The 22,182-nt window shown below is 44.8% G+C and overlaps 1 protein-coding gene across 3 annotated transcripts in view; it reads right to left on the minus strand.

The window, feature by feature from the left end:
* Nucleotides 1-577: 577 nt before the first annotated feature.
* trim44 (tripartite motif containing 44) overlaps nucleotides 578-22,182 on the minus strand; it is a 44,936-nt gene continuing 23,331 nt past the window's right edge. For all 3 annotated transcript variants that reach the window (XM_030424796.1, XM_030424795.1, XM_030424797.1), the window contains exon 6: nucleotides 578-2,023. In XM_030424796.1, the coding sequence (XP_030280656.1) occupies nucleotides 1,942-2,023 (82 nt within the window). In that variant the 3' untranslated portion in view covers nucleotides 578-1,941. The remainder of the gene's footprint in view (nucleotides 2,024-22,182) is intronic.

Here is a 22,182-nt window from a genome sequence, read left to right on the forward strand (position 1 = left end):
CTCCTTTAAAAGGTAGCAGCTTTACACATTAACGTGTACTTGGGAAGAATTACTGCATAATACATAATTACTGCATGTAATCTCATAAATTACCTCCAGTGATGTCGCTGACAGGCTGTTGCATTTGGGATAATGTAGGCTTTGAAAATATAACCCTGTTGGACTCATTATGGACAGTATAAAAAAAACAAAACAATCACAGTCGTTACAGCACGAACAGCAGACATCAACATTTTTATTCCATGTGTTCTTCTTCTTTTTCAAACCCTGGCGCCTACGTTACCCACAATGCACAGTAGCACTAAGTGACATCGCTGGAGGCAATTTATCAGATTACATTCAGCTTTGTCTTTAGCCACAAGAGGCTTTATGCTACCTTTTCCCCACACATGCAGCAGTAATCCCCAAAGAACTGTAAACACACTTTAATATATTAATCAATGTGCACGTTACCATTTAAGTACACTACCTGAGTAAATGTACTCGATTACATTCCACCACTGTATTGTCTTGGTTGACTGATGTTCTAAGGTGTCTGTAGTGTTTTTGCAGGAGACAAATCATGCAGAAAGCGTTCTTAAAGTGAATATATGAATGCCATCTTTGACATTCAATCTGAGAAAGAGACTCTTTATTTATAGATTTAAGACAAAAATAGACAAATAACAACAAGAGGAAACATCAGACAGTCAGATCCTGTCTGTCGAATAAAAAAATGAGCAGTTGGGAGTTTTTTTTCAACAGGCTGTTGACACTCCGACGTTTCCCCTGGGTGTGTACACAACTCTCAGTGCATCTTCCAGCAGTGCCTCAGTAGTGAAGTCGTGCCGTCGTCAAACATATTACAAGTGAAGCACAGGCTTTCAATTTTGACTTAAGGCAACAGAATCAATCATATTAAAGCAAACTGCTGATACAGACAGCCTTGTGGTGGGTACATCATGAATAAAAAGCTATGACTGAGCGGGTCAAGGTAGGAAGTGCATACATTTGTGTGGACGGTGATCCGTCATGTGCTGCAGATTGGCCAGGAGTAATGAACCCGCGCATTACCGTACATAGAGCGCTGATACTGCGTGAGTGCTATTTTGCACAGTCAAATTACAGTTCGATTTTCGCCCAACAAAGACTCAGCAGCATTCGCCGATCGATACGTGTCAAAATGTCCCCCGCTTCTGATAACAGAGCTGACAAACACACGAGGAAGTGTGCGCAAGTCTACAAGCAGAGAGAATCAGAGGGAAGAGAAGGAGGGATGAAGGCAACGACATGACAGGAAGTACAAGAGGCAATATTATAAAACAAAAGCTAGACAAAATTCCCTTTTCTGTTTTTTTGTTTTGTTTTTAACAATCAGGACAGAGCTCCCAGAGCAACTTTAATACAGCATATTCTACCGACTGATGTAAGGCATTGTGGCATCTGACAAACGTTCCCCCTTTCGAAGTCTGAGAATGTTTGTCAAAACGACCGAAGCAAAAATATATCTCGAATAAATGATGTGACGCTACGCTGCTGAATTTCCCGTTCCTGACATCTGTTGGGCTTAGCGGATGCTCCGCCTGGCTGGCTAGCCAGAAGTCAGCCAGGCTCACCGGTAAGCCAACGATCTGACTGGCTGTGGAAAATTGAGCCTGATGGTAATTGATTGCACATAACGTGCTTGCTTCAATTAAAGAAAGTTAGTAGCCGGTGAGGAATTAAAAAAGTTTGGGAGCCGAAAAGACGTGGCCATCTATATTTGTCACAGCGGCAGCCTTCTTCAAGGTCAGCTCACTGCCAGCAGGCACCGAGAGGGGAGGAGGGGGAGGAGGAGGGGGAGGAGAGGGGAGCAGGGTAAAAGGGAGAAGAGGGCCAGCCTGACAGTTTGACAGGGCTGGCGACTGGCGGAAGCAGACACTGAAGGACAGGTGGGTGTCGCCACAGTCGGCTCTGTTGGTATCAGGGGGCGTGGTCCATTGATGGGCCGGAATCGTCAAAGTCCCGCGGGTCCATCATGGGGTTCGCCCTCGGCTCTGGTAGCCTGGAGAAAAAAAAACCCAACAGAGACAAATTAGACGACGGCAACTCAAACACCTGCACGCAGCCGCACAAACACACACGCACACTCCAACATGCGCTCATATTACGGAGATATAATAAACCTTTGTGAAATGTAATCAGCTTCAATCAAGCTACGCCTTAAGTAGAAATCATCCATTCTGTCGGATTCATATTAGCAGCTCTGCGGTGACAGAGACAAAGTGAAAGCTAAATTGCAGGGACCTGTAGCAACCCGAGCCCGGCTGATGGATTCAATTTCACTGCAGACAGTCTACACTAATCATACGCTCTAATTGGACAATGTCATGAGGGTGATAGAGCACTGCTCCTCCCCGGTGAAGCAACTCTCTCCTGAAACTTGTCACATTCCACCCTGCATCCTTCTTATTACGATTTCCCTCTCCTCCCCCCTACATCCACAGTACAGTACCAACATCCATTTTTAAAAAAAAAGACTATATGTCAGCACATTTTTCCCGACAGGATGGAGACGCTGTTTAATTCAATGAGATTCAATGCACTTTAGAGCCGTGCCATCTAATTTCACCGCTCAAATGTTTGTTCTAAAAAAAAAAAAAAAATCACTTTCCACGACCTTGGACATTTTCTTGGCATTTATATCTGTGAATTTACTGACATCTATCAGAGCAGGAAATCAGCGACGAAAAGATCACTGATGACATGCTGATGTGCAGTTTTTGTAGGGCACAAACTGGAGCACAAGCGAATGTAACCTTGATACAACTGACATTACAGATCCGAGGTCAGAATGTCGCCGTAGATGGTAGAAGAACTTATTAATTAGGCAGCCGCGTCAGTGTGAAGTCGCAGCGCAGGTGCACTGACAGTGACCAATAGAGCAACAGGTAACTTGTTTGGCGAGCGACGACATCCCATCACGCGAATGCCACAACACATTTAACGAAGGGGAATTAATCATTTTTCCAGACAAGCACGGCGAGCATTTACACAACAAAGACGTAGAATCGACTGTAGCAGCGGCGAGAAGACCAGACGGTCAGCTGTGATGTTTTTCAGTTTTACTTAAAGGTGCAGTGTCCGCAGCAAGTGATGGGAAGATGGAGACAGCCACCATCGTCTGTTTGTATCTGTCGTTGTTCGGATTATAGAAATCACAAAGGTCTACAATTCAAGTACGAGTACATCCAGTGTTTAAAACCTCGTTGACAAATAATTGCCATCAGATGAGTCATCAGAAAGGGCTGCATGTCAAGCTGCAATTACTCAAAATATCCGAATTTAAGCACATTTTTACAAAAATGTAAGAAGTTGATGAGGTAAAACATTAAATACATTATCTTTGTTCTGTTTTCAATCGTGTGCGAGTCAAAAAAGGACGAGCAGAATAAATAATTTTGTTCTATTTATGTTTAATACAGTGTGAGGTAGCTGATGAACTTTTTAGCACTTAAGCATCTAAACCTAAACCCAATACGTCTCCTTTAATAGGTCATCCATTGTTAAGGTTGTCCTTTGTTCAAAGTTAATCTTTAAACAAGCTCTAATTAATTAATGACTTCTATATAAATGTACTGACTTGGTACGTGGTATTCTAGTCGTATTTCTGCGGTCTCTATCTCCTCTGACGAGGACACATTCCCATCCGTCTCCGCTCCCCTCACTCGCTTCAAACAGTCTTCTACTTCCGCCGCCTCCGTTTTCCTGCCCATGCTGCACGCTGCGCAATCTTTTGAGCGAGAATCTACCCATCGGTTAATAGGCAGCGAGATCTTCCCGAGTGCTGCTCCCGGAGTGTTCTTGTCTGACATACTTCTGTTGGCAAGTAACAAAAGAGCCGCTTCCTCCGTCTTCCTGCACCTCCCTCCAGGTGCACATCGTTACAACACCATCAAGGAGCAGACGCACAACTACACGCAAACGGCGTTCAAATGTTCTGATGACCTTCTCAAAATGAAATTGGTTAACTCAAAAATGATCAGTGGTGAAGTCATGAACAGCACCTTTAGGTTTTAACAAAGCGAGCAACAATATGAATGTGGACTTGGCATCTGTCTTGGCATCAAGCGCCAGGAAACGATGCTGTTGGACACACACAGGGTTAGTTATGTCTTCTCTGTAAAAGTACACACCCAAGACTTAAATTATTCAAATGATGTCTTCCGAGTCAAATTCTTGACAAAGTTGCCGCTTGTGCTTTCCTACCGCACCAGTTTTACTCAGTGTGCAAACTGTCTGCAGTGTCACAGGCTTTTCTCTCTCTTTGTTGTGAGCAAAGCACACAAGGTTTCTGCACTGAGCCCGGCGCCGCGCTCCGACACAGCTCCCTCCTGTCTCAGATGGTGTTTGGGGTAAAATGTTGGCAGGCTTATTTGTGTAAGGCAATTTCATCTTGCGTCTCCAGTCAACCAAAACAGTCACCCTGCTCTTCGTATGAAAAAAAGAAAAAGGGGGGAGAAAAGGGGACTGGGGAAAAAAAAGAGGGGAGGAAGTAATTACAAATATATCTTTATGGAGGCCTCCACTACGGAGGCAAATGAACTATTTATATTCAAAGGGTCCTTTGCTAAGCCTTAGGACACATGGATGTAATAACTTATTTATTCCGCCCGCAGGAAAAAGGCCATTACTTCAGAATGGCAGTGAATGGGATGGGTGGTGGAGAGAAGAGACAGATTGGAGCTTCGACATGCAACAAAATGTCAGTGGGTGGGTGATAAATTCCCTCCGAAGTTAAAGCCCTTTGCTTTGTTCTCTTTTTCTGTCTGTTCATCCTCCTTGGCTAGTAAAAGATCACTTTGGCTGCGGGAGTGTGTGTGTGTGTGTGTGTGTGTCCTTATGACCGGGTTCTTTCCGCCTTATGACTTATTCATAGGCTTTAATGCAGTCGATGTATTATTGATCAGCGCCGATCATTGCCTCCTCCCCTTGATGTGACCACGGCCCTGCGGACAAGGGGTGCAGGAGCCAGAAGGGCCTGCTGCAGGGCTCAGTGTCTGGGCTTCAGCAGGGATACATCCCAGCTGTGGCTCCTGGGGTGATGGATGGATGCCTGGGTGTGTGGAAATTTGGGCCACTGTGTGTGTGTGTGTGAGTGAGACAGAGAGAGAGATAGGAGTTTTCGATGGCACTGATAGACTCGAACAAAGCTAATCTTACTAATGTCTCCTTTCTGAGTGAAACCGAAAAAAGTTTCCCTGACAGCCCCACAATGAACCCATCGCTCATGGAAGAAAACCTCTGGCTCCTAGCGAGGAAAACCGAGGGAGGAGGGCAGGCGCGATGCAGCCGAGACTTTGACTTTTGTCTCTCTCATTCCATTCCTGTTTTCCTCAACCCCGTGGAGCTCTCCGGGAGACAGAGCGAGGGAGGGGTCCTCGCCCTGATTAAGTCTGAATTCCCTGCTCTTGGCAGAGAGGCTGCAGGACTCCTAAGTCATCATCCGGAAACACTCCCATCACGCCGCGGCGAGCCTTGCCAGCTTGATCCGGCCTCATTGCCGTATGAATAATCATACTGCGGTAGCTTGGATATGCTGAATGGGTTTTGAGCGAGGTGTGTGAAGAAAAAAAAAAAAAAAAAAAGATGGAGTGAGGGGGAGAGGGGGAGGGGCTGTGGAGCCAAGTGGAGGTTGCTGATAGAGGAGTGAGGTTCTTCTTGATTAAGCAAAGAGGCTGAATGAGAATAAGGCTGCATATATACACACACACACACACACACCTCACACCGCTTATGGCAATCATCCTAAGGAGGGAAAATAACTGTTGCAATTTGCGTGTCCAAACAGCGGTGATGCCATCTCAGCGTACTCCATCACATAAGACCGCAGGACCCATCTCTCACGTCCTGCAGGCCTGTGGGGGTTTCGGTCTAATGAGAGAGGATCCTTAATGGTTATTGATAGAGCCCGTGAGGACACACTCTTACCCTTACTCTTCAGCGAAGCAGTGCACTCTGCCACCACTTAATGAAGTACATCTCGTCACTTCTGTGGGATGATTTAACACTACAAACAGCTGCGCGACGAGAAAGGACTCCGATACGGAAAGAAAAGAGACCAAATAAAGGAGCGGAAAAAAAGGGGGACGGTGATGCGAGGGAAGGAGGGTGGATGTTTGTAGATGGCATCCTAATAAAAGGAGGGAATGGAAAAGACATTCTGCGGGCTATTAGGAGTCATTTACCTTCTCTGCGCTAATGCTCCGCCGCTTCTAATTGGTCATTGTCCTGGGAAGGTTTACATCCTTCTCCCTCTTTGGCCATCTTGTCTGCCAACTTCCCCTCTTCGCTCCATGGATTTATATCATGTCCTTTCATCCGACAGCCCCGTCTGAGGGTGTGTAATATAGAGATAGCCCCCGCGCGCACCTTTCATTAAGAGCGCTCCTGTGATCTTCCAAACACTCTGCACCGCGATGATCCTGCCAGCTAGAATTTCAGATATAGATGTACCCTAATGAGGAGACATGTGAAGAGAGAAAAAAAACCGAGGGCGAGGGAGTAACGCGGAGAGAGGTGGAGGGGGAATTAAGGAGGGAAAAAGACAATCTATTAGAGCTTCAGAGAGGTGAGGGTCAGAGAACAAAGCGAGGAGAGCCCGATTGTTGGCAGGCAAGTAAGTGACAACACCTCGATCGAAGCGTGTTTGCCGATTCCCTGACACGAGAAAGAGCGAGGCGGTGTGTCAGTGTGGGAACCCAGACATTTATTTATTTATTTATTTATTTTCCAGGAGTTTCTATTAAAGTTCCGTCGCCACAAATTCCACAGGCCATCCTCAGATAAGGTACCTTTTTTTTGTGTCGTGCTTTAATACAAAAAGAGCTCTGCCAGGAACACAGTCGTCAGCAGGCCCCTCTTTTCTTTTTTTTTTTCTGATACGCCGCTCTGAGTTTAAGAACTTGCCATTTCTAAAATTAGTTGTAGCTACTTCACCCGAGGCAACAAAGGAGACGGTGTGAGGCTGTCACCAGCTGCTGCTCCTGTTTAAACGGTTTCAGAGAAAAATTACAAGCCAATTTTCTTCGTGAATATATCCTATATAGACGTCAGTGCTCAATTTCTTCTCCCCTTTTCCTCTGCCCTCAAGTCTGCACTGTTATATGCACGGACACATCAAGTATTCACAGAAATACGGTGCGTACGTAACGTAATATGATGTTTTCTATCTGGTTTTTCAGAACGTTAAACATCGTGTGTTTGCAGACAGAAACACCGGAACGCAGCCGAGGAAAGTGTTTAATCTTTGATTAATCGTTGAAAGAAACTAACACTGAAAAGTGTAATACACGCTGGCATCCTGTCTCGTTTACACGGCTGATAAGACAAACTGGAACTTCCTGTCTTACTCCAGCTCATTGCTCAGGTTTTTAACCGCTTTAAAACATCTTGAACTCGATCTTCTGTCGCCTTTTGTACTCGATATTTTTAGAACGGGCTATTTTAAAAATCTACTTTCAAAACCTGACTGGATCTGCTGCGCGGTACATCACCGACCTTTTGACTTCATACGAGTTGCACTGACTGTGATCTTTAGATGGGACCTGTCTGATTTTTTTTTTTTACAAAGCAGACTGGAGACCAAAGGCGAGCCGTCGTCTGAAGCTGCAGAATTACACACCTGCTGAGTTCAGGTTAGAGAGGTCAGCAAAACGTTTCAAGTCACTTCTATTAAAATCCTTGTTTATTATGTAAATTGTGAGCGATGGCTGTTTTTCCGTGTCTTTGTCTTTAATAATTCATCTTGTGTGCAGATGTTTTTTTTTTTTAAATCTGGTGACGTCTACAATGATTTGAGGATTTTTCTTTAATCCATTCCTTTTTTTTTTGTTTTAAAACATCTTCTGTAAAATACACCATCCTCCTCTGGTAACTCAGTGTTTGTGCTGTCACACGTGCTGAGGTTTTTTTTTTTTTTCCTTTTTATGCCGTGACAGAAGCTACAGAGGAGTGAGGACTCAATTAAGATTCTAAGGTGAGAGGCTGCAGGTGCCACCAGCTCCGCAGGTGTTGGAGGTGGAAGGCAGAGAGAACGGCTCACAGCTTGGATTTTACGACTCTTTTTACTGGTCTTTGCTTTAAAACTGCTGACACCCAGGATCTATACGTGACACCCGTTTGATTAAGCGATGCGCGTGAACACACGAACATGCAATAAATATGTCTTTCAATTGGATAACGTGACAGTAAGTGCAGCGAGTCCTCTACAGAGGACGCTGCCAAAAAAAAAAAAAAACAGCACAACAGATTCTGTTGAGTTTTTGTTTGCTGTGAAAATCATCGAATTGGTTTGCTCTGATTTTCGTTTACATGTCCAACCTGATCAATCTGCGGTTCCTGCACTGCACCTCACACCATCATTCAAAAGGTTGTTTACACAGTTTTACTCTTTAAAGGGTAAATCCACCAATTTTACATGTTAAAGTGTGTTCACATGTCTTGGGGAGAACTACTGAATATGTGAAGGAGACAAAAAATAGTATAATTGATGACACATATCATAGAATGTACAACAAGGTGAAACTGGTGCTCTGCATTTAACCCACTCCGAGGACCAACGAGATCTTTCACATCACGTTTTGAAAAGGAAGAAGAAAGCATGGAGGAAAAATAAAGGGTAATGTCTTTGGTTCTGCTGTATCAATTTTGGATTGCTTTTCACAACCTGGTGCCCAAATTACCCAGAGTGCCACTGAGCCTAAGTGACATCACTGGAGGCAATCAACAAATAATGACTTTCTCAAGTTTAAATTGCTACAAATTCAAGCAAAAACGAGCAAAAAGCCAAAACACGAGCCAGGACTGATGTTCTCTAACGCAGAAGTTCAGACAGGAAGGGATTCACGATGATAGTTATTTGCTTTGAGACATGAAAAACATCCACAGCTCTGCTCGTTCTCCATGAGAAGGGAGAATAATCTACATGGGTGTCAGAACTCCCCGGGCAGTTCGGTGATAAATCTGTGAAATATCTTTATAGCCCGCGTCTGAGCGGCTACCCCCGTCGGGCCCACAGTCTCAGCAGTATTGGCTCTGTTTACATAGTGATTTATTGTGCTGGGATGATTCCTTTCCAGGAAACATAATTGTCTGTTCTCCTGATATCCACAGACTGACCGCAGCGAACCGTTATAATCTCATATCTGAGGGTGAAATGACAGCCTGATCGAGCGGAGGAAAGTGTTATATTTTATCTCATCAATTATGAAGTTAGTCTTTCTGTAATCACATTTCATTTCGGGACAAAACTCTTCAAATACGCACAAAAAGGACATGAAGTGATTCACTGACTGTATCTCTCTCAGCGGAAGGGAGTGAAACAAAATGTCCGACCAGGATAGTGAGCCCACCGTTCATGTGATGCTCGTTCTGAACTGATTGAATAATTGGTACAAACACTGACAGTCTGCTTCTTTCGGAGTCACTAGTCTATTCATACTGTTCACAGGGATTGTCCCCCCACCTCCCACCCACCCCAATGAACAAAACAATGCAACACCCTGTGGTGTTTCCACGCTGCTCCAAAGACTTAATCAGCCCACGGAGGAAGTGAAGAGACAAGGCACAACAACAGGCGATGCATCATGCTACGGAGCGCAGAGAGCTGCGGGCTGTTTAATATGACCCTTTGTGTGCGCCGCAGCTTATTCATCAGCGCAAAATAGCAGAGGCGAGGATAAACCCGTCTCATCATCCACCAGATGTATTGCCTCAAGTAGACCCCGTTCATACTCATGTTCATGCATGCCATTATTTTGAAATGTGCATCACAAAGTGCGGCGTTGCACCGCTCCGACCTCGGGGATTGCGTGCAGTCAACCTCGCCACATGATGCATGTGTTAAGCGGAGGATGCCTTCCTCGGCATGCCGACTGCGAGCAGCGAGGCGGAAAAAAAAGAAGGGTCAGCGAAGCGGAGACGAAATGCTCAGCCAATCAGAGTAATCACACAGGTTTGTCTCTGCCGCAGCAGGTGTGCGGAGGAGGAGGAATGGCGTTATCCCTCCGTGAACCCACTTTCTCGCTCACTTTGACACCGGTACCTGCCGTTAACCATACAGAGGAAATTAACGCGGAGTCATTCAGATAACAGCACCAAAACTACCGTCCAGACTCAATCTTACATCGGCTCATTTAGTGATTTTACAGTTCCTCCCACCACGGGGGCAATTGAGGAATTAATGGAGGAGAACCGCAGCAATCCCATCGACGGAGCCGGCAAAAATAGAGCGGCTAATTAGCGAGACTGCCAATTAAAACTGACCTGAACACGAAAGACTTGCTTTGGGTTTACGACTGCATGTGGACCATATTGTGTGTGTGTGTGTGGGGGGAGAGACGCACCATGACGCTTCCTTTTTAAAAAGCCACTCTTCACAGAGATGCAATTCGACAATCAACAATTATCCAGGATGACTCACTCCCCCAACTGCTGTGTAGGCGCAGGACCGTGCTGTCCAATTTTTCCTGAGCCATTATACCCTTGGTCACAAATTAAATGGCAATGAGTGGCGTTAAGAAGATCCCTTAGAGCAGAGCAAGGAGGAGATAATGGAATCACCTTAATGATTCCCAACTGTATAACACAGCTAGCGAGGGGAGAGAGGACAGACACGTCGGCGAGTCTGCTAACAAGACGGTTTCGGCCTCCGGGAGGTCGGACTGTGTCATTTCCTGCTTTTTATTCAATTGACACGCGTATGAATATGCAGCTATTCAACCGAGTAAGAACTCAGATCCATAAAGGAACATAATGATAAAAGCTCTCTGACTAATATCACAAAGTGACAAAGTAAATGCGCTGCTGTGCGTCACCTCGACCGCAGCGGTAGAAATAATCTGCCTGCACCCATGTGGGTATTTCTTTTTAATTATTATTATTGTGGTATCATTTCTCGGGAGCATCTTCAAATGCGTCACATCCCTGAAATCTGCGCAAGCTAAGATAAAAGCTTCTGCAAGTCAATAAATAATAATAAAACGATAAAAGTAAGCAAATGATGTCAGAAATGAAAAAGAATATTTCAAAATCAGGACTTTTTTTTCCATCAAAGTTTGCTAAATAAAAACATGAAGCTGATTGATGCGAGGGGTTTTCAAATGCAGAAACATAAAAAAAATGATTTCTTAACGTTCTAGAACTTATTCAAACTAATTAAAGTTTTTGATGTCTGTGTATGAGCGGAGTACAAAGGCGTTTTTGATATTTAGGAGAATCTTCAAACGCTCGCAGCTCAAAACTACCATTTCCCTCAGTCTCTCCCCCTTCCTCTCTGCTCCCCTCCCCCGACTCACGGGGGCCACAGCGCCGACATATGTCACCTGACGTCATGATGTCATCACGCGCGTAATTATCACACGTGATTAGGCGGACGACATGCGTCTCAGCTACCTGCTGCAAAAAGAATGAATGCTCAAACTATTATGATTTTAATTCGAGATCAATTTGAACACGATGGTGTAAACGACGTTTCCTGCGGCCATTTTGGCTCAATCCTGTTTCAACACCGGTAGAAGCTTAATTGATTGAAAAAGAATAATAAAATAAACACAAACAACACTTAAAAAGCATAATTAAACACTGAATCACGTGGTCAGGGTTGTGTCTTATGTTACACACCACAGCTGCAGGTTAAAGTCCAGCGAAATAGTCCCCGTTCTTGTAGGATGTTGACATAAAGCCCACAGTAAAGGGCCATGAAGAGAGATTCGCTACTTAATTCCACTTTTATTGAGTTGTCAGTACAACACTGTCAGACAGAATTTAATTACGCTGAGTAAATACACATTTCCCACTCTCGCTTCTCTTGTGACATACTGTGCTTCATAGAATCTGTACCGTTATTGTGGCCAACAGCATGAACTTATTACCAGCACGGGTTTGAGGACAAAGACGATGTAATATGCTGCCGTATGTGATGAACAAAGATTCGTCTTCCTCCTCTGCACTCTGCCACAAACCTTTTCACTGGTAACAACATGGCCTTTCCTCAGGCGCCATGGTCAGCCTTTACATTTTCCCCACTCGCGGTCAGAATCTAATAATAGCGAAGATGTCTCTTACGTGCAACGCGTTTTCTGTGTGTAAAGAGCAGAAGAGCCTTGCGAAGACGACGGCGTCGGCCGTGGTTATTATATCCATGAAACACAGAGGTGCAACTTCCACCGATGCGGTTCTTTCTCAAGCACACTAAAATATCTCTGTTGCCTGTTTTGTGACTATAGGTACACAGGTAGTCTTCATTTGTTCCCGTTGCATCTGTTAAGGAATTTAATTTACGCCTCTTAAATGTGTGAATGCCTGTAGCTGCATCAGACAGTCCTCTGATTGAAGCGGATAACCCGCCTTTATCACAGCCGTTACCTTGAAGCACTAATATTAGGCCGAGTGAACCCACATGTTGGTCCAACTTCATTATGCAGGTCTCGGGTCTGGGGGGAGATCTGATACCTGCGAGGTGGAGCAGATCCTCCTTTTCCTGTGGTTTTTTTTATTTGACATGCAAACTTGAAAATGCAGACTCTGTCTTTGGCTTAAACTGAAATTTCTGGAGTATCTTAAACTCCTTTTGAAGTGCGAGTCTCGGCGAGAAAAGGGGGAGAAAAACAGAGAGATAAACTTTTTTATCTGTCCTTCAGAAAGCACACAGCATCAGCTTATAGGTAATGAATAGTGAGCACCTGCTGTCCCCGCTCTCCATTTTACTTAAGACTCCTTACGTTCTCCCTCCTCAATTCTCGTCTTTGTGACTTCAATTTGGCTGCAGCTATATTTCTTGGTTATTCATTCTGTCCTGTATCCACCTCTCTTTAGTGTTTTTACTTTTTTTTTCTTCCGTCTCTCCCCTCATTCACCGACACCCCCATCCCCTTCTGTCCCTCTTTGCCCTTTTGCAGTCTCCACAGGCGCCATTGATCCAGGGCTAACTGAAGGGAGTCCTTCCTAGCGTGATCTGCACAGTCGGTCATGTGACCACAGATCTGGCTCTTTCTCAGGGCCTAGACAGCCATTATGAAGACTGACTGGTCACAGCAGCACCCCCACACACTTGGCAGGCTGGCAGAGCTGCACCCCCCTGCCGCCTCTTTCAAACAACCCTCTTCTCTGACAGCAGAACGCCGGCGCCACCTTAATCAGCGAGCCGCCCAGGTGCCCGGGCGAGCTGTTCCCCCGGAATCTGGACTGCTCCCGAGAGATTTTAGAAAAAACGAAGAGCCTGTTTACGTCACACTTGGAGAGACTGTGCCGACTCCTCCTCTGTCTGCACTCGTCTATCACAGAGATGGAGAGGTGTCAGAGGCACATATGGCCGGCGAAGAAGAAGAGGAGGAGGAGGAGGAGGAGGAGGAGGAGGAGGAGGGAAAAATGAGATGGAGAAAAACAGACAGAGTTGGAGAACAGACCGGCTATTAGGCAAAGCCTTCTGTCACAAGAGAACGCCCCCTCCCAAGCGTCCAAGTCCCGTCATCCAAGCCTTCAGTGTGAAGGACACCCAGACAGACAGCCGAGAAAACCTGGTCTCCAGACTGTCACAGCTCTCATCTCGCCTGATAGAAGCCTCACACGGCTCATCTGTTCATCCCTCCACGCCTTTTTTTTTCCCCTCCCCCCCCCACTGCATAAAGTGTGAGTAAAGGATCTTCCCCTGGCAACAAACAAAAACATGAAGAACAGCTACGATCCTAAAACCCGCTTTAAAGAAAAGTTATGAATGCAAATGTTGTATTATAATGCAAATGCACAGATGGCGCTGCACAAACTAATACCAGTTTGGGCTTTTTATCAGTGTGAAACTCTAGTTCCTGCAGAAAGTTATGTAGTTACGTGGAGTGAAACACAGTCACGGTCTACGGCTCCCGGTGCTTCCTGACTAATAAACTTTTATGTGTATTCTGTTTTACATCAGTCCTGAACGCCTCCCTCTCATCTCCTGAAGGCGACATGCCCCTATCCCATATTTCATCGTAACGTAACTGGAAGCAATTTCATAGTTTTTTTTTTTATGCCGTCTCTTTTTTAAAATTAACATTAACACGCCCCATCTTGTAAATCGGCTCTTCGTCTGTAGTCACAAGTGAATACAGGGTATCATTTATTTTTCAAAACAAGCTAATGTCTCTCTGAGTCCGGACAAAATTCACATAAATCAAAGGCAATGATATTAAATGATTAAAACAGCCAGTGAGGAAAATGTCTGGGCTCAAAAAGGAAAAGGCAGACGTGCTGACGGGACCTCCGTCAGGAAAAAGCCATTAATTTTTCGTTCTCATCTCCCCCTTCCGCAGAACAACGTTGGATTAAGGTGATTTTTTTTCAAAGTGCACGCTAAATCTCCCATTACAATCCTGAGGTAGTTAAATCCTAACCATCTCCTCATTCCGCTTTAGCCAATGCTATAAATCTACATGATGACGAGGCTCGTCGTAAAAGCCGCTGAATTAAACATGCCCGCTCCTCCTTCCCCTCGCTGGCAGAAGAAGTGAGCAAAGGGACACGCCGTGGACCGGGAGGGGGGGGGAGAGCGCCCTGACAACCGACCCACCGAGCCGTCACACACGCGCTGTGACGTCGTTGCTGTGTCCAAGTGTGGAAGGAGAGATGTTTGCCAATGGTGTGTGTGTGTGTGTGTGTGTGTGTGTGTGTGTGTGTGTGTGTGTGTGTGAGTGCTGTTTCAGTGTTGACAGTTCATACCGAGGGCCAGACGTTTGATAAGGCACTGATTCATTGCCCCCTGGTTCAGCCTGCCACTATCGTCCTCCCGCATCTCAACCAAGCTGAAATCAGACCTGTAATTCCAGCCGAAGGCTAACACACTGTGTTGTTAATGTGTGTGTGTGTGTGTGTGTGTGTGTGTGTGTGTGTGTGTGTGTGTGTGTGTGTGTGTGGTTAAAAGGGAACACAGTAGGTGAGACAGCGTGAGGAAGGCATCTTTCTGTCTGTGCAGCGGGGAGACGGTTGCCTTGTTCTTTCCGTCTTTCCACTAATTACCGGCGGTAGTCGTGCGTGTGAGTGTGTGTGTGTGTGTGTGAGTGTGTGTCGTGTTTTTTGTGTGCTTTTAGAATGAATAATGAATGTTTATACACGGTGCGACATCTTCTGAGTGCTTTTTTTACCCGCATGTGCGTGAGCGTTTCATGCATGATAGGGTGGAAGGCAAAGTCTCCACAGATGCAGTACGACAATTCGCCTTGTGGACAGAACAGTAACAGGAAATGTGTGTGTGTATGTGTTGTATGTGAGTAACAGGGAAAGAGAGAGAGAGACAGAAAGCAGAGAACCTATTTTTCCTGTTTGTAAATGTGTTTAATTCCCTGACAAGATGCAAGACAGGAGAGGAGGGAAGCTCTAATTACGCAGTCCTCTTCCTGTACAGGATGTCACGTCAGCCTCACCTGAGCTGAATAATGTTATCCTCGTACACAAACAGCGGTGCAGTCTGTCAGTGTCATGTACAGGAATGCTCCATGAATAATGATTTTGATGATCCGCTGACCTTTCCTCTAGCTGGAATTGACGGCAACGGAATTTGGTCTTGACATTCATGAAACCACTTTGCCTGTTATGAATTGTCCTGATTAGTTAATTAGGACAATTAGGAGCCGGTCGTGACTATTTCTCTGGACCAATCAGCTCAAACATATCGTTTTTACCATAATACTACTATTTAGCAAATGTTTGTGTGCTAACATGCTATTCAAATTAGGTCAGGGGTCAAATAGCTTTTCTCGGTTCAAGGAAAGCTTCACGAATATAAAACCTCATAATTGACCCTGTTTGCACTTCAAGGTGTCGTTATAGGGCAACGGGCGATGTTTTAAGCAAAGTTGAGGTTTTGTTTTGTTGTTTCCTTTGTAAAGCGACTTTAATTATCCAGACAAGCGCTAAATAAGTCCAATATTGTATTACTATTATTATTATTATTGTTGTTGTTATCAAAAGACAACACCCACCCCGGTCACAGTCTGTTCACGCTGCTGCCATCTGGCAAAAGATACACAAGTATTCGCCCACCTGAGAGCAGAGCGGCTTCATCCTCAGGCTGTTAAACTCCTCGATTCATCCTCCACACTCCACCTTATAACACACTTTGTTTTCTATCTTAATGATAAATAAATGAACCCTGTAGTAGTCTAGCTCAAAGCACCACAGACAGACTTGCTAGCGTGGCTGTAGATTGTTACTTTTGATTTTTGATCAAAACTCAAGCATATAGAAATGTCTCCGCTTGACAGCTTTATATGGGTTACAGTCTGACAACTGCAACAAAAAACATAAACATGGCATGTGACTTACAAGCCATTTCATCACCGCTGCAGCAGCGCTGCGTCTGCCAGATGTGCCCCGACGTGTGATGGAGATGAAGCAGAACTAAAAGTCAAAACACGAGCACATCCAGCTCCTGCTGTCTGCCGACTTTCTTCTTCGCCGCACTTCCTCAGTCACTTTCGTCTCACTTCTTTTTTCTCTCGTCACTTTCCTCTTTTGAAATAATTGCATGTGTGCGTAAACACACGCAGACACGCCACACGTGCGCACTTACACCAGACGTAAATGGGGGGAAGCGTGCTGTAATTAACACATTTGGATAAATCTTTTTTTAAATTTTTATTTCTGATGCTAATAAGCCTTCGTTGTAACAGAACACACTAACTGCAGAGGCTTCTATGTGACGATGTGATTATTGGATGGGACAGCTCGAGAAGTCTGGGTAAGTAATTTAATGAGCAGGTGCAGAGAAAAGGAATTAACAAGAAGGGGCTGGCGGAAAAGCAGCGCGGCACACAGAGACGCTGCTCTGTACTCGTAAATAATGAAGTAGATAATAACACATCAACACGTTTTACGATGTGACATAAACGCCACACGTTCTGCCTCGATTTACAGTCGCGGATACGGTGGAGGAATGCAAGAAGCGGAGACACGGGGAAAAAAAAATAAAATAAATGAGAATGCTTTTCCCAGTCTGAGTGAGTCAGGATGGTGTTCAACACTGGGCTACATATTACATAGCACAAGGTTATCAGGAAGGGCATTTGTTGAGGCAGATACCACAAAATATGGACCACTGGAGGAGATAAAATGCTCATACCAGGGAGCTATGTGAAGTTTACTGTCACGGGCTAACCTATTGTTGCTGTCTCGCGCGCTGGAGCATTCTGAAATATTATTCGCCACGCTCTCTTTCATTTTTCACGCCTTTCCACTCTGCGTTAGCAATCTGCCCAGAGAGCTCACAGTGTGGCTGCGCTGTTTTCCATCCACCTTTTCCTCTACAGCACTCACTCCAGACCTTTGCATGGTGGAGCTGAAATACATCTCTACAGGCTACAGCCTCGTGCTCATGTCGTCTCAGCCGAGGTTGCACCGTACCAGTGCTTAATTTCATTTTGCAAAAAAAATCCAGCACTGCAAACACTTTTCCATTTCCCAATCACGTTCTTTCGTCGCATCAGTTTGTCCCTTGCGCGTCTTCGCTCGGCGGCTTAACCTGATGTTGACGCACGGATGTCTTCTACTTTGACGCGCAAAAAGGCCATTCTGAAAAAGCCTGATATGTGAAAAAGGTCCCCAACCCTATACTTTTTTTTCCTTTTTTTCAAATCCAGCCTTTTTTCATACGTCGAGGCAAAGTTCAACAAAGATGAATATTTCAAAAGCACCGTGGCACTCCTTGTTAAATTGTTAAATCATTCTCTCTTACCAGCTTTTCACTGTCAGCAGAGTAAAGCTGACAATCATTCCTTTTCTCAAGGTGTAAAGTCCCTGCGCTGACACTGATCTCTGGAGAAAAGCACTCACGGCACACACACAGAATACAATAAAAGTGTGAGGTGCGAGTGGAAACCCCCTTCCTCCTTCCTTTTGCACATATACAACAAAATCAGCGACAGAAAGGCGGGGAAAGGTATGTGGGAGAGAGATGTATTTTACACACATAGATTATCCATTATTCATGGGCACTCCGAGCGTCAACACAAACACAGCGGTAACCCGACTCTGCCACACGATCCCCTCGGCTGCATCGGCAGGCACTTACCGCCGACTCTTTGCTCCCTGGGATCTCAGACAGCAGACGCAGCACTCGCCAGGGCACTCGGAGCTATCTACCCCCGCGGATCAATACGAGAAGCACACTTAAAGCTCTGGTCAAAGCTCTATACACTGTCTCCCCCCCCCCCAACACACACTGGCCTTTACTGTAGGAAATGAACAACTAATAAATCCAGTAGCGGTGCCAGCTCTGGTGCGATTCAAAGTCCATCCTGCAGTACATTAAACTTATCAGGTGGCATTCTCCACCGCAGTCAAGTCCGATATCTTGAGAAGCAGGTCGCGCTGGAAAACACATTCGTACCTGTCACGTCTGTTTCACAAAAGATACATTCCTGAGTGTCTGATCTCTTTTGCATTTTGACAGGAGGTACACACGCTCGCCGCTCCAACAGGATATTCAATTAGACAGCAGCCGTCTCCTTGCTTGCTCTCTGAATCATTACATTGCCCTGGAAGCTTTTGATGGAATCTGGAATCTGAAAGTGAAATAGATGCATCGTGCAAAAGCAGCTCCAAATCTGAGGCCTTTTTTTTTTTCCTTCCCTAGGTAAATTACCTTATTTGTATTCAGGAAAAGTTTCAGGAGAAACAAATAACTGCCATTAGTCATCACAAATGACAAAGAGACACACACACACTGTTATCTACTTATTTTCCTTTCCTTAAACACCTCTGCGCACACTCCTCTGCATGCGTTTCCAGAAAGTGTTTGATGTGAGTCACGCTAACACGGTCGGCATCCATAAAACACACATGTGCCCACACACACAGAAACACAGCTGAAAACTAGTTAAAAAAACGGGAGGAACGTTGCGCATGAGGCATGAATTATTCATGCATGTAGGCTGTTGTCATCTAAATGCATGTCTCTGTATTTGTCAGTTTGGTTTGTGTGTGCTTTGCATTCATTTGGGAACTCCGATCCATCCCTGTGGAATGGTGATGACCAGGGGAGATGGATAGGAGAGAGAGAAGAAGAAGAAAAAGGTGGAGGAGACGAAGGAGGAAGAGGAGGGAAAGGAGTAGAAGTAGATGAAGAAGAAGGAGGAGGAAGATGGAGAAGAGGGAGAATAAGAGGAAGAGGGCAGAAGAAGAAGACGAAGATGGAGAGGAAGAGATATAGGGAGGAAGACAAAGAAGATGGGAAGAAGAGGAAGAGGAGGAGGAGTAGGAGTAGAAGAAGAAGGAGGCAGATGGAGAAGAAGAAGAAGAAGAAGGGAAGCAGAAGAAGAGGAAGAAGGAGAGGAAGAGATAGAGGGAGGAAGACAAAAAAGATGGGAAGAAGAGGAAGAAGGAGAGGAAGAGGGAGGGAAAAAGACAAAGAGGATGGGAAGATGGGAAGAAGAGGAAGACGAGAGGAAGAGAGAGGGAAGAAGACAAAGAGGATGGGAAGAAGAGGAAGAAGGAGAGGAAGTGGGAGGGAAAAAGACAAAGAGGATGGGAAGATGGGAAGAAGAGGAAGACGAGAGGAAGAGAGAGGGACGAAGACAAATAAGATGGGAAGAAGAGGAAGATGGAGAGGAAGAGGTAGAGGGAAGAAGACAAAGAAGATGGGAAGAAGAGGAAAAAGGAGAGGAAGAGGGTAGAGGGAAGAAGACAAAGAAGATGGGAAGAAGAGGAAGACGAGAGGAAGAGATAGAGGGAAGAAAGAAGAAGAAGAAGAAGGGCAGAAGAGGAAGAGGGAGAGGAAGACAAAGAAGAAGGGAAGAAGAGGAAGAAGAGGAGAAAGAACGGGAAGGGGAGAAGAAGGAGAGTAGTAAGAAGAAGGAGGAGGAAGGAAAAGGAGGAGGCTAGGGGTTCTGTACAGTCACAACAAGTTGGTTCTTGCACACATACACACACACACAGGAAAACAGATAAAGATGCATCTCGCCGAAAACATTTTAAATTATTAAATGAGGGACACACACACACACACACACACACACACACACACACACACACACACACACACACACACACACACACACAGCCTGTAGTGGCTCCTTTTGTTGGAGACGTTATACATTTTTCATTAGAGGAAACGCAGCTCTCTCCCTCCATGTCCTCGTCTCTGAGCTGTGTCCCGTGTCCTCTGGCCACGCTCCCCTGACACCTCCCTGCTTCACCCAACCCATCACTTTGACCCAGCGAAGGGCGAGCAGCCCAGACAGACAGATAAGCTGCGTCCCAAAGTGCCTGCTTCGCTTCCCTGTCAGCCAAGACTTTCCTCCTGGTTTGTGTGTTCATGTGTACGTACGCCGTGACTGAGGGCGGACTAGGAGGACTACGGCCTTCACTCACCGAGACAGTGGGCGATTTTGCCCCATTGCTCTCTTGTGTCAGCGAGCATGGCCGGTTATAGTTGTGGAAGATTACAAGCAAAGGTTTGAGAAAGTTATATATAAAACTGCAGGCCAGGATGGATACAACTCATTTGAAAACAGACGTGTTGCGTGCTTGGATAAATGAGTGAAGCACTGGAAATGAAAAACAGAAAAGGAATAACATTTGGTTTGTTGTGACTGTTGGTTGTTGTTTTGGATGATGGAAACAATAAAGTTGCATCAAGTCGACCAATTAGGTGGTGATGTGTGATGTAGCCAACAATAGTTTGAACAGTTTGTTTGAACAGGAAGCTGTTGAAAGTAAATAGTGCCAGAGTCTAAATTAATGAATAATTTACCAATTGTAAATAGGTCAAAAATCATTGATAGCATCTTTTATTATTCCTATATTTACTATCATATAACTAGTCAGTCAGAGAGGGTGTTCAAAAACCAAAACACACAGTGAAGCAAGTGTACAGCACATTATTAATGTAGAGCTGTAAATTATAGTAGGTCATACACAGTCAGCGTTTGTATTAATGTACGAGAAAATCGGAGTAAAAAGAAGAAGGGAGCATATGAGGAGACAGAATCTGCCCACTTTCTAGCTGTGTGTGTGTTCTGATCCACAAATGGATGATAAAGTGAGTGAAGCAGGGGACGGGGGCTCTTGAGATGCAGTGGAGAAGTGAGCGATTGGAGCGATGAATGGGGGGACCTCGCGTTGTAATTAGAAGTGCTACGCTCCCTTGCGAGCTTTACCATCTAAGCGTGATTACACTGTGTGATTCACATGTTGCAAAGCTTCAAGTTTTCCTGAATTCAGATGTTTTTTTCGTATAGATTTACAGAACAAACAACAGTATCAGCTGTTTGTGTTTTTGGTCGTCATCAGATCTTCAGTTGCAGCCTACTGCTTCCGCCATCCATCTCTTGCCTGTTGTAATTCCTTCATTTGTTATATACACATATTGCTGTTTTTAACCATTCTCCCATACTCCCTTGTATACCTTTGGGGTGACATGTTTTTAAATGGTAAGCCCTGAGGGTTTTCAGAAGAGCAGTTTCCTCCTCCGCTTATATAACTCTATCTGCAAAAACAACAAACCTCAGATAACAAATTTTCACAGCGACTGACTCACATATATATAATTTATACATGTATTCAATAAATGAGACGGAGCGCTGAGGACACAGATGGAGAAAGTTGCATCCAGGAAGATTTTAATATTGTAGAAGAATTATGTATCTGTGAAAATCCATTGCTATTCTTAATGTGCTCAGACTGACAGGAGATGAAAACACAAGGGAGGCCTCGCTGTGGGGGGCACAGAAAACTGCCGGATGCCTCTCCAACAAGACATTACTTAAAGATGACGCTACGAATTTAAATAAATACTTTAAATAGCTGCTTTAGTGGGTGGATTTAAAGCTATACCAGTATTGTCTGCATTTATACGAACAATTTACACAGCAGTGACATTGAAAAAGGTTTATAGGATTTATATTTTGTGATAGTTTTGCTTGGATATACCGCTTAATAGACAATATGATGCAATCTGCGATTGCTGACTCGATGAATAAGCGGACAATAGTCAACTTTTAACAAAAAACGATTGTTACTCCTAATGTCCGAATCCTGCAGATAACGATGAAAGATATGGTGATATCTGTGCCCTAATGACTCCTTCAAGACGGCTAAACATGCTAAACTCCCGAGCTGAACTCTCAGAGGTTGGTAGAAGTCAGGAGACAGAGGAATATTTCTACACGTCTACTAAAAATAACTGTTCCATAG

The sequence above is a fragment of the Sparus aurata genome, chromosome 8 (genome assembly GCF_900880675.1).
Source record: "Sparus aurata chromosome 8, fSpaAur1.1, whole genome shotgun sequence".
Classification (NCBI taxonomy): domain Eukaryota; kingdom Metazoa; phylum Chordata; class Actinopteri; order Spariformes; family Sparidae; genus Sparus; species Sparus aurata.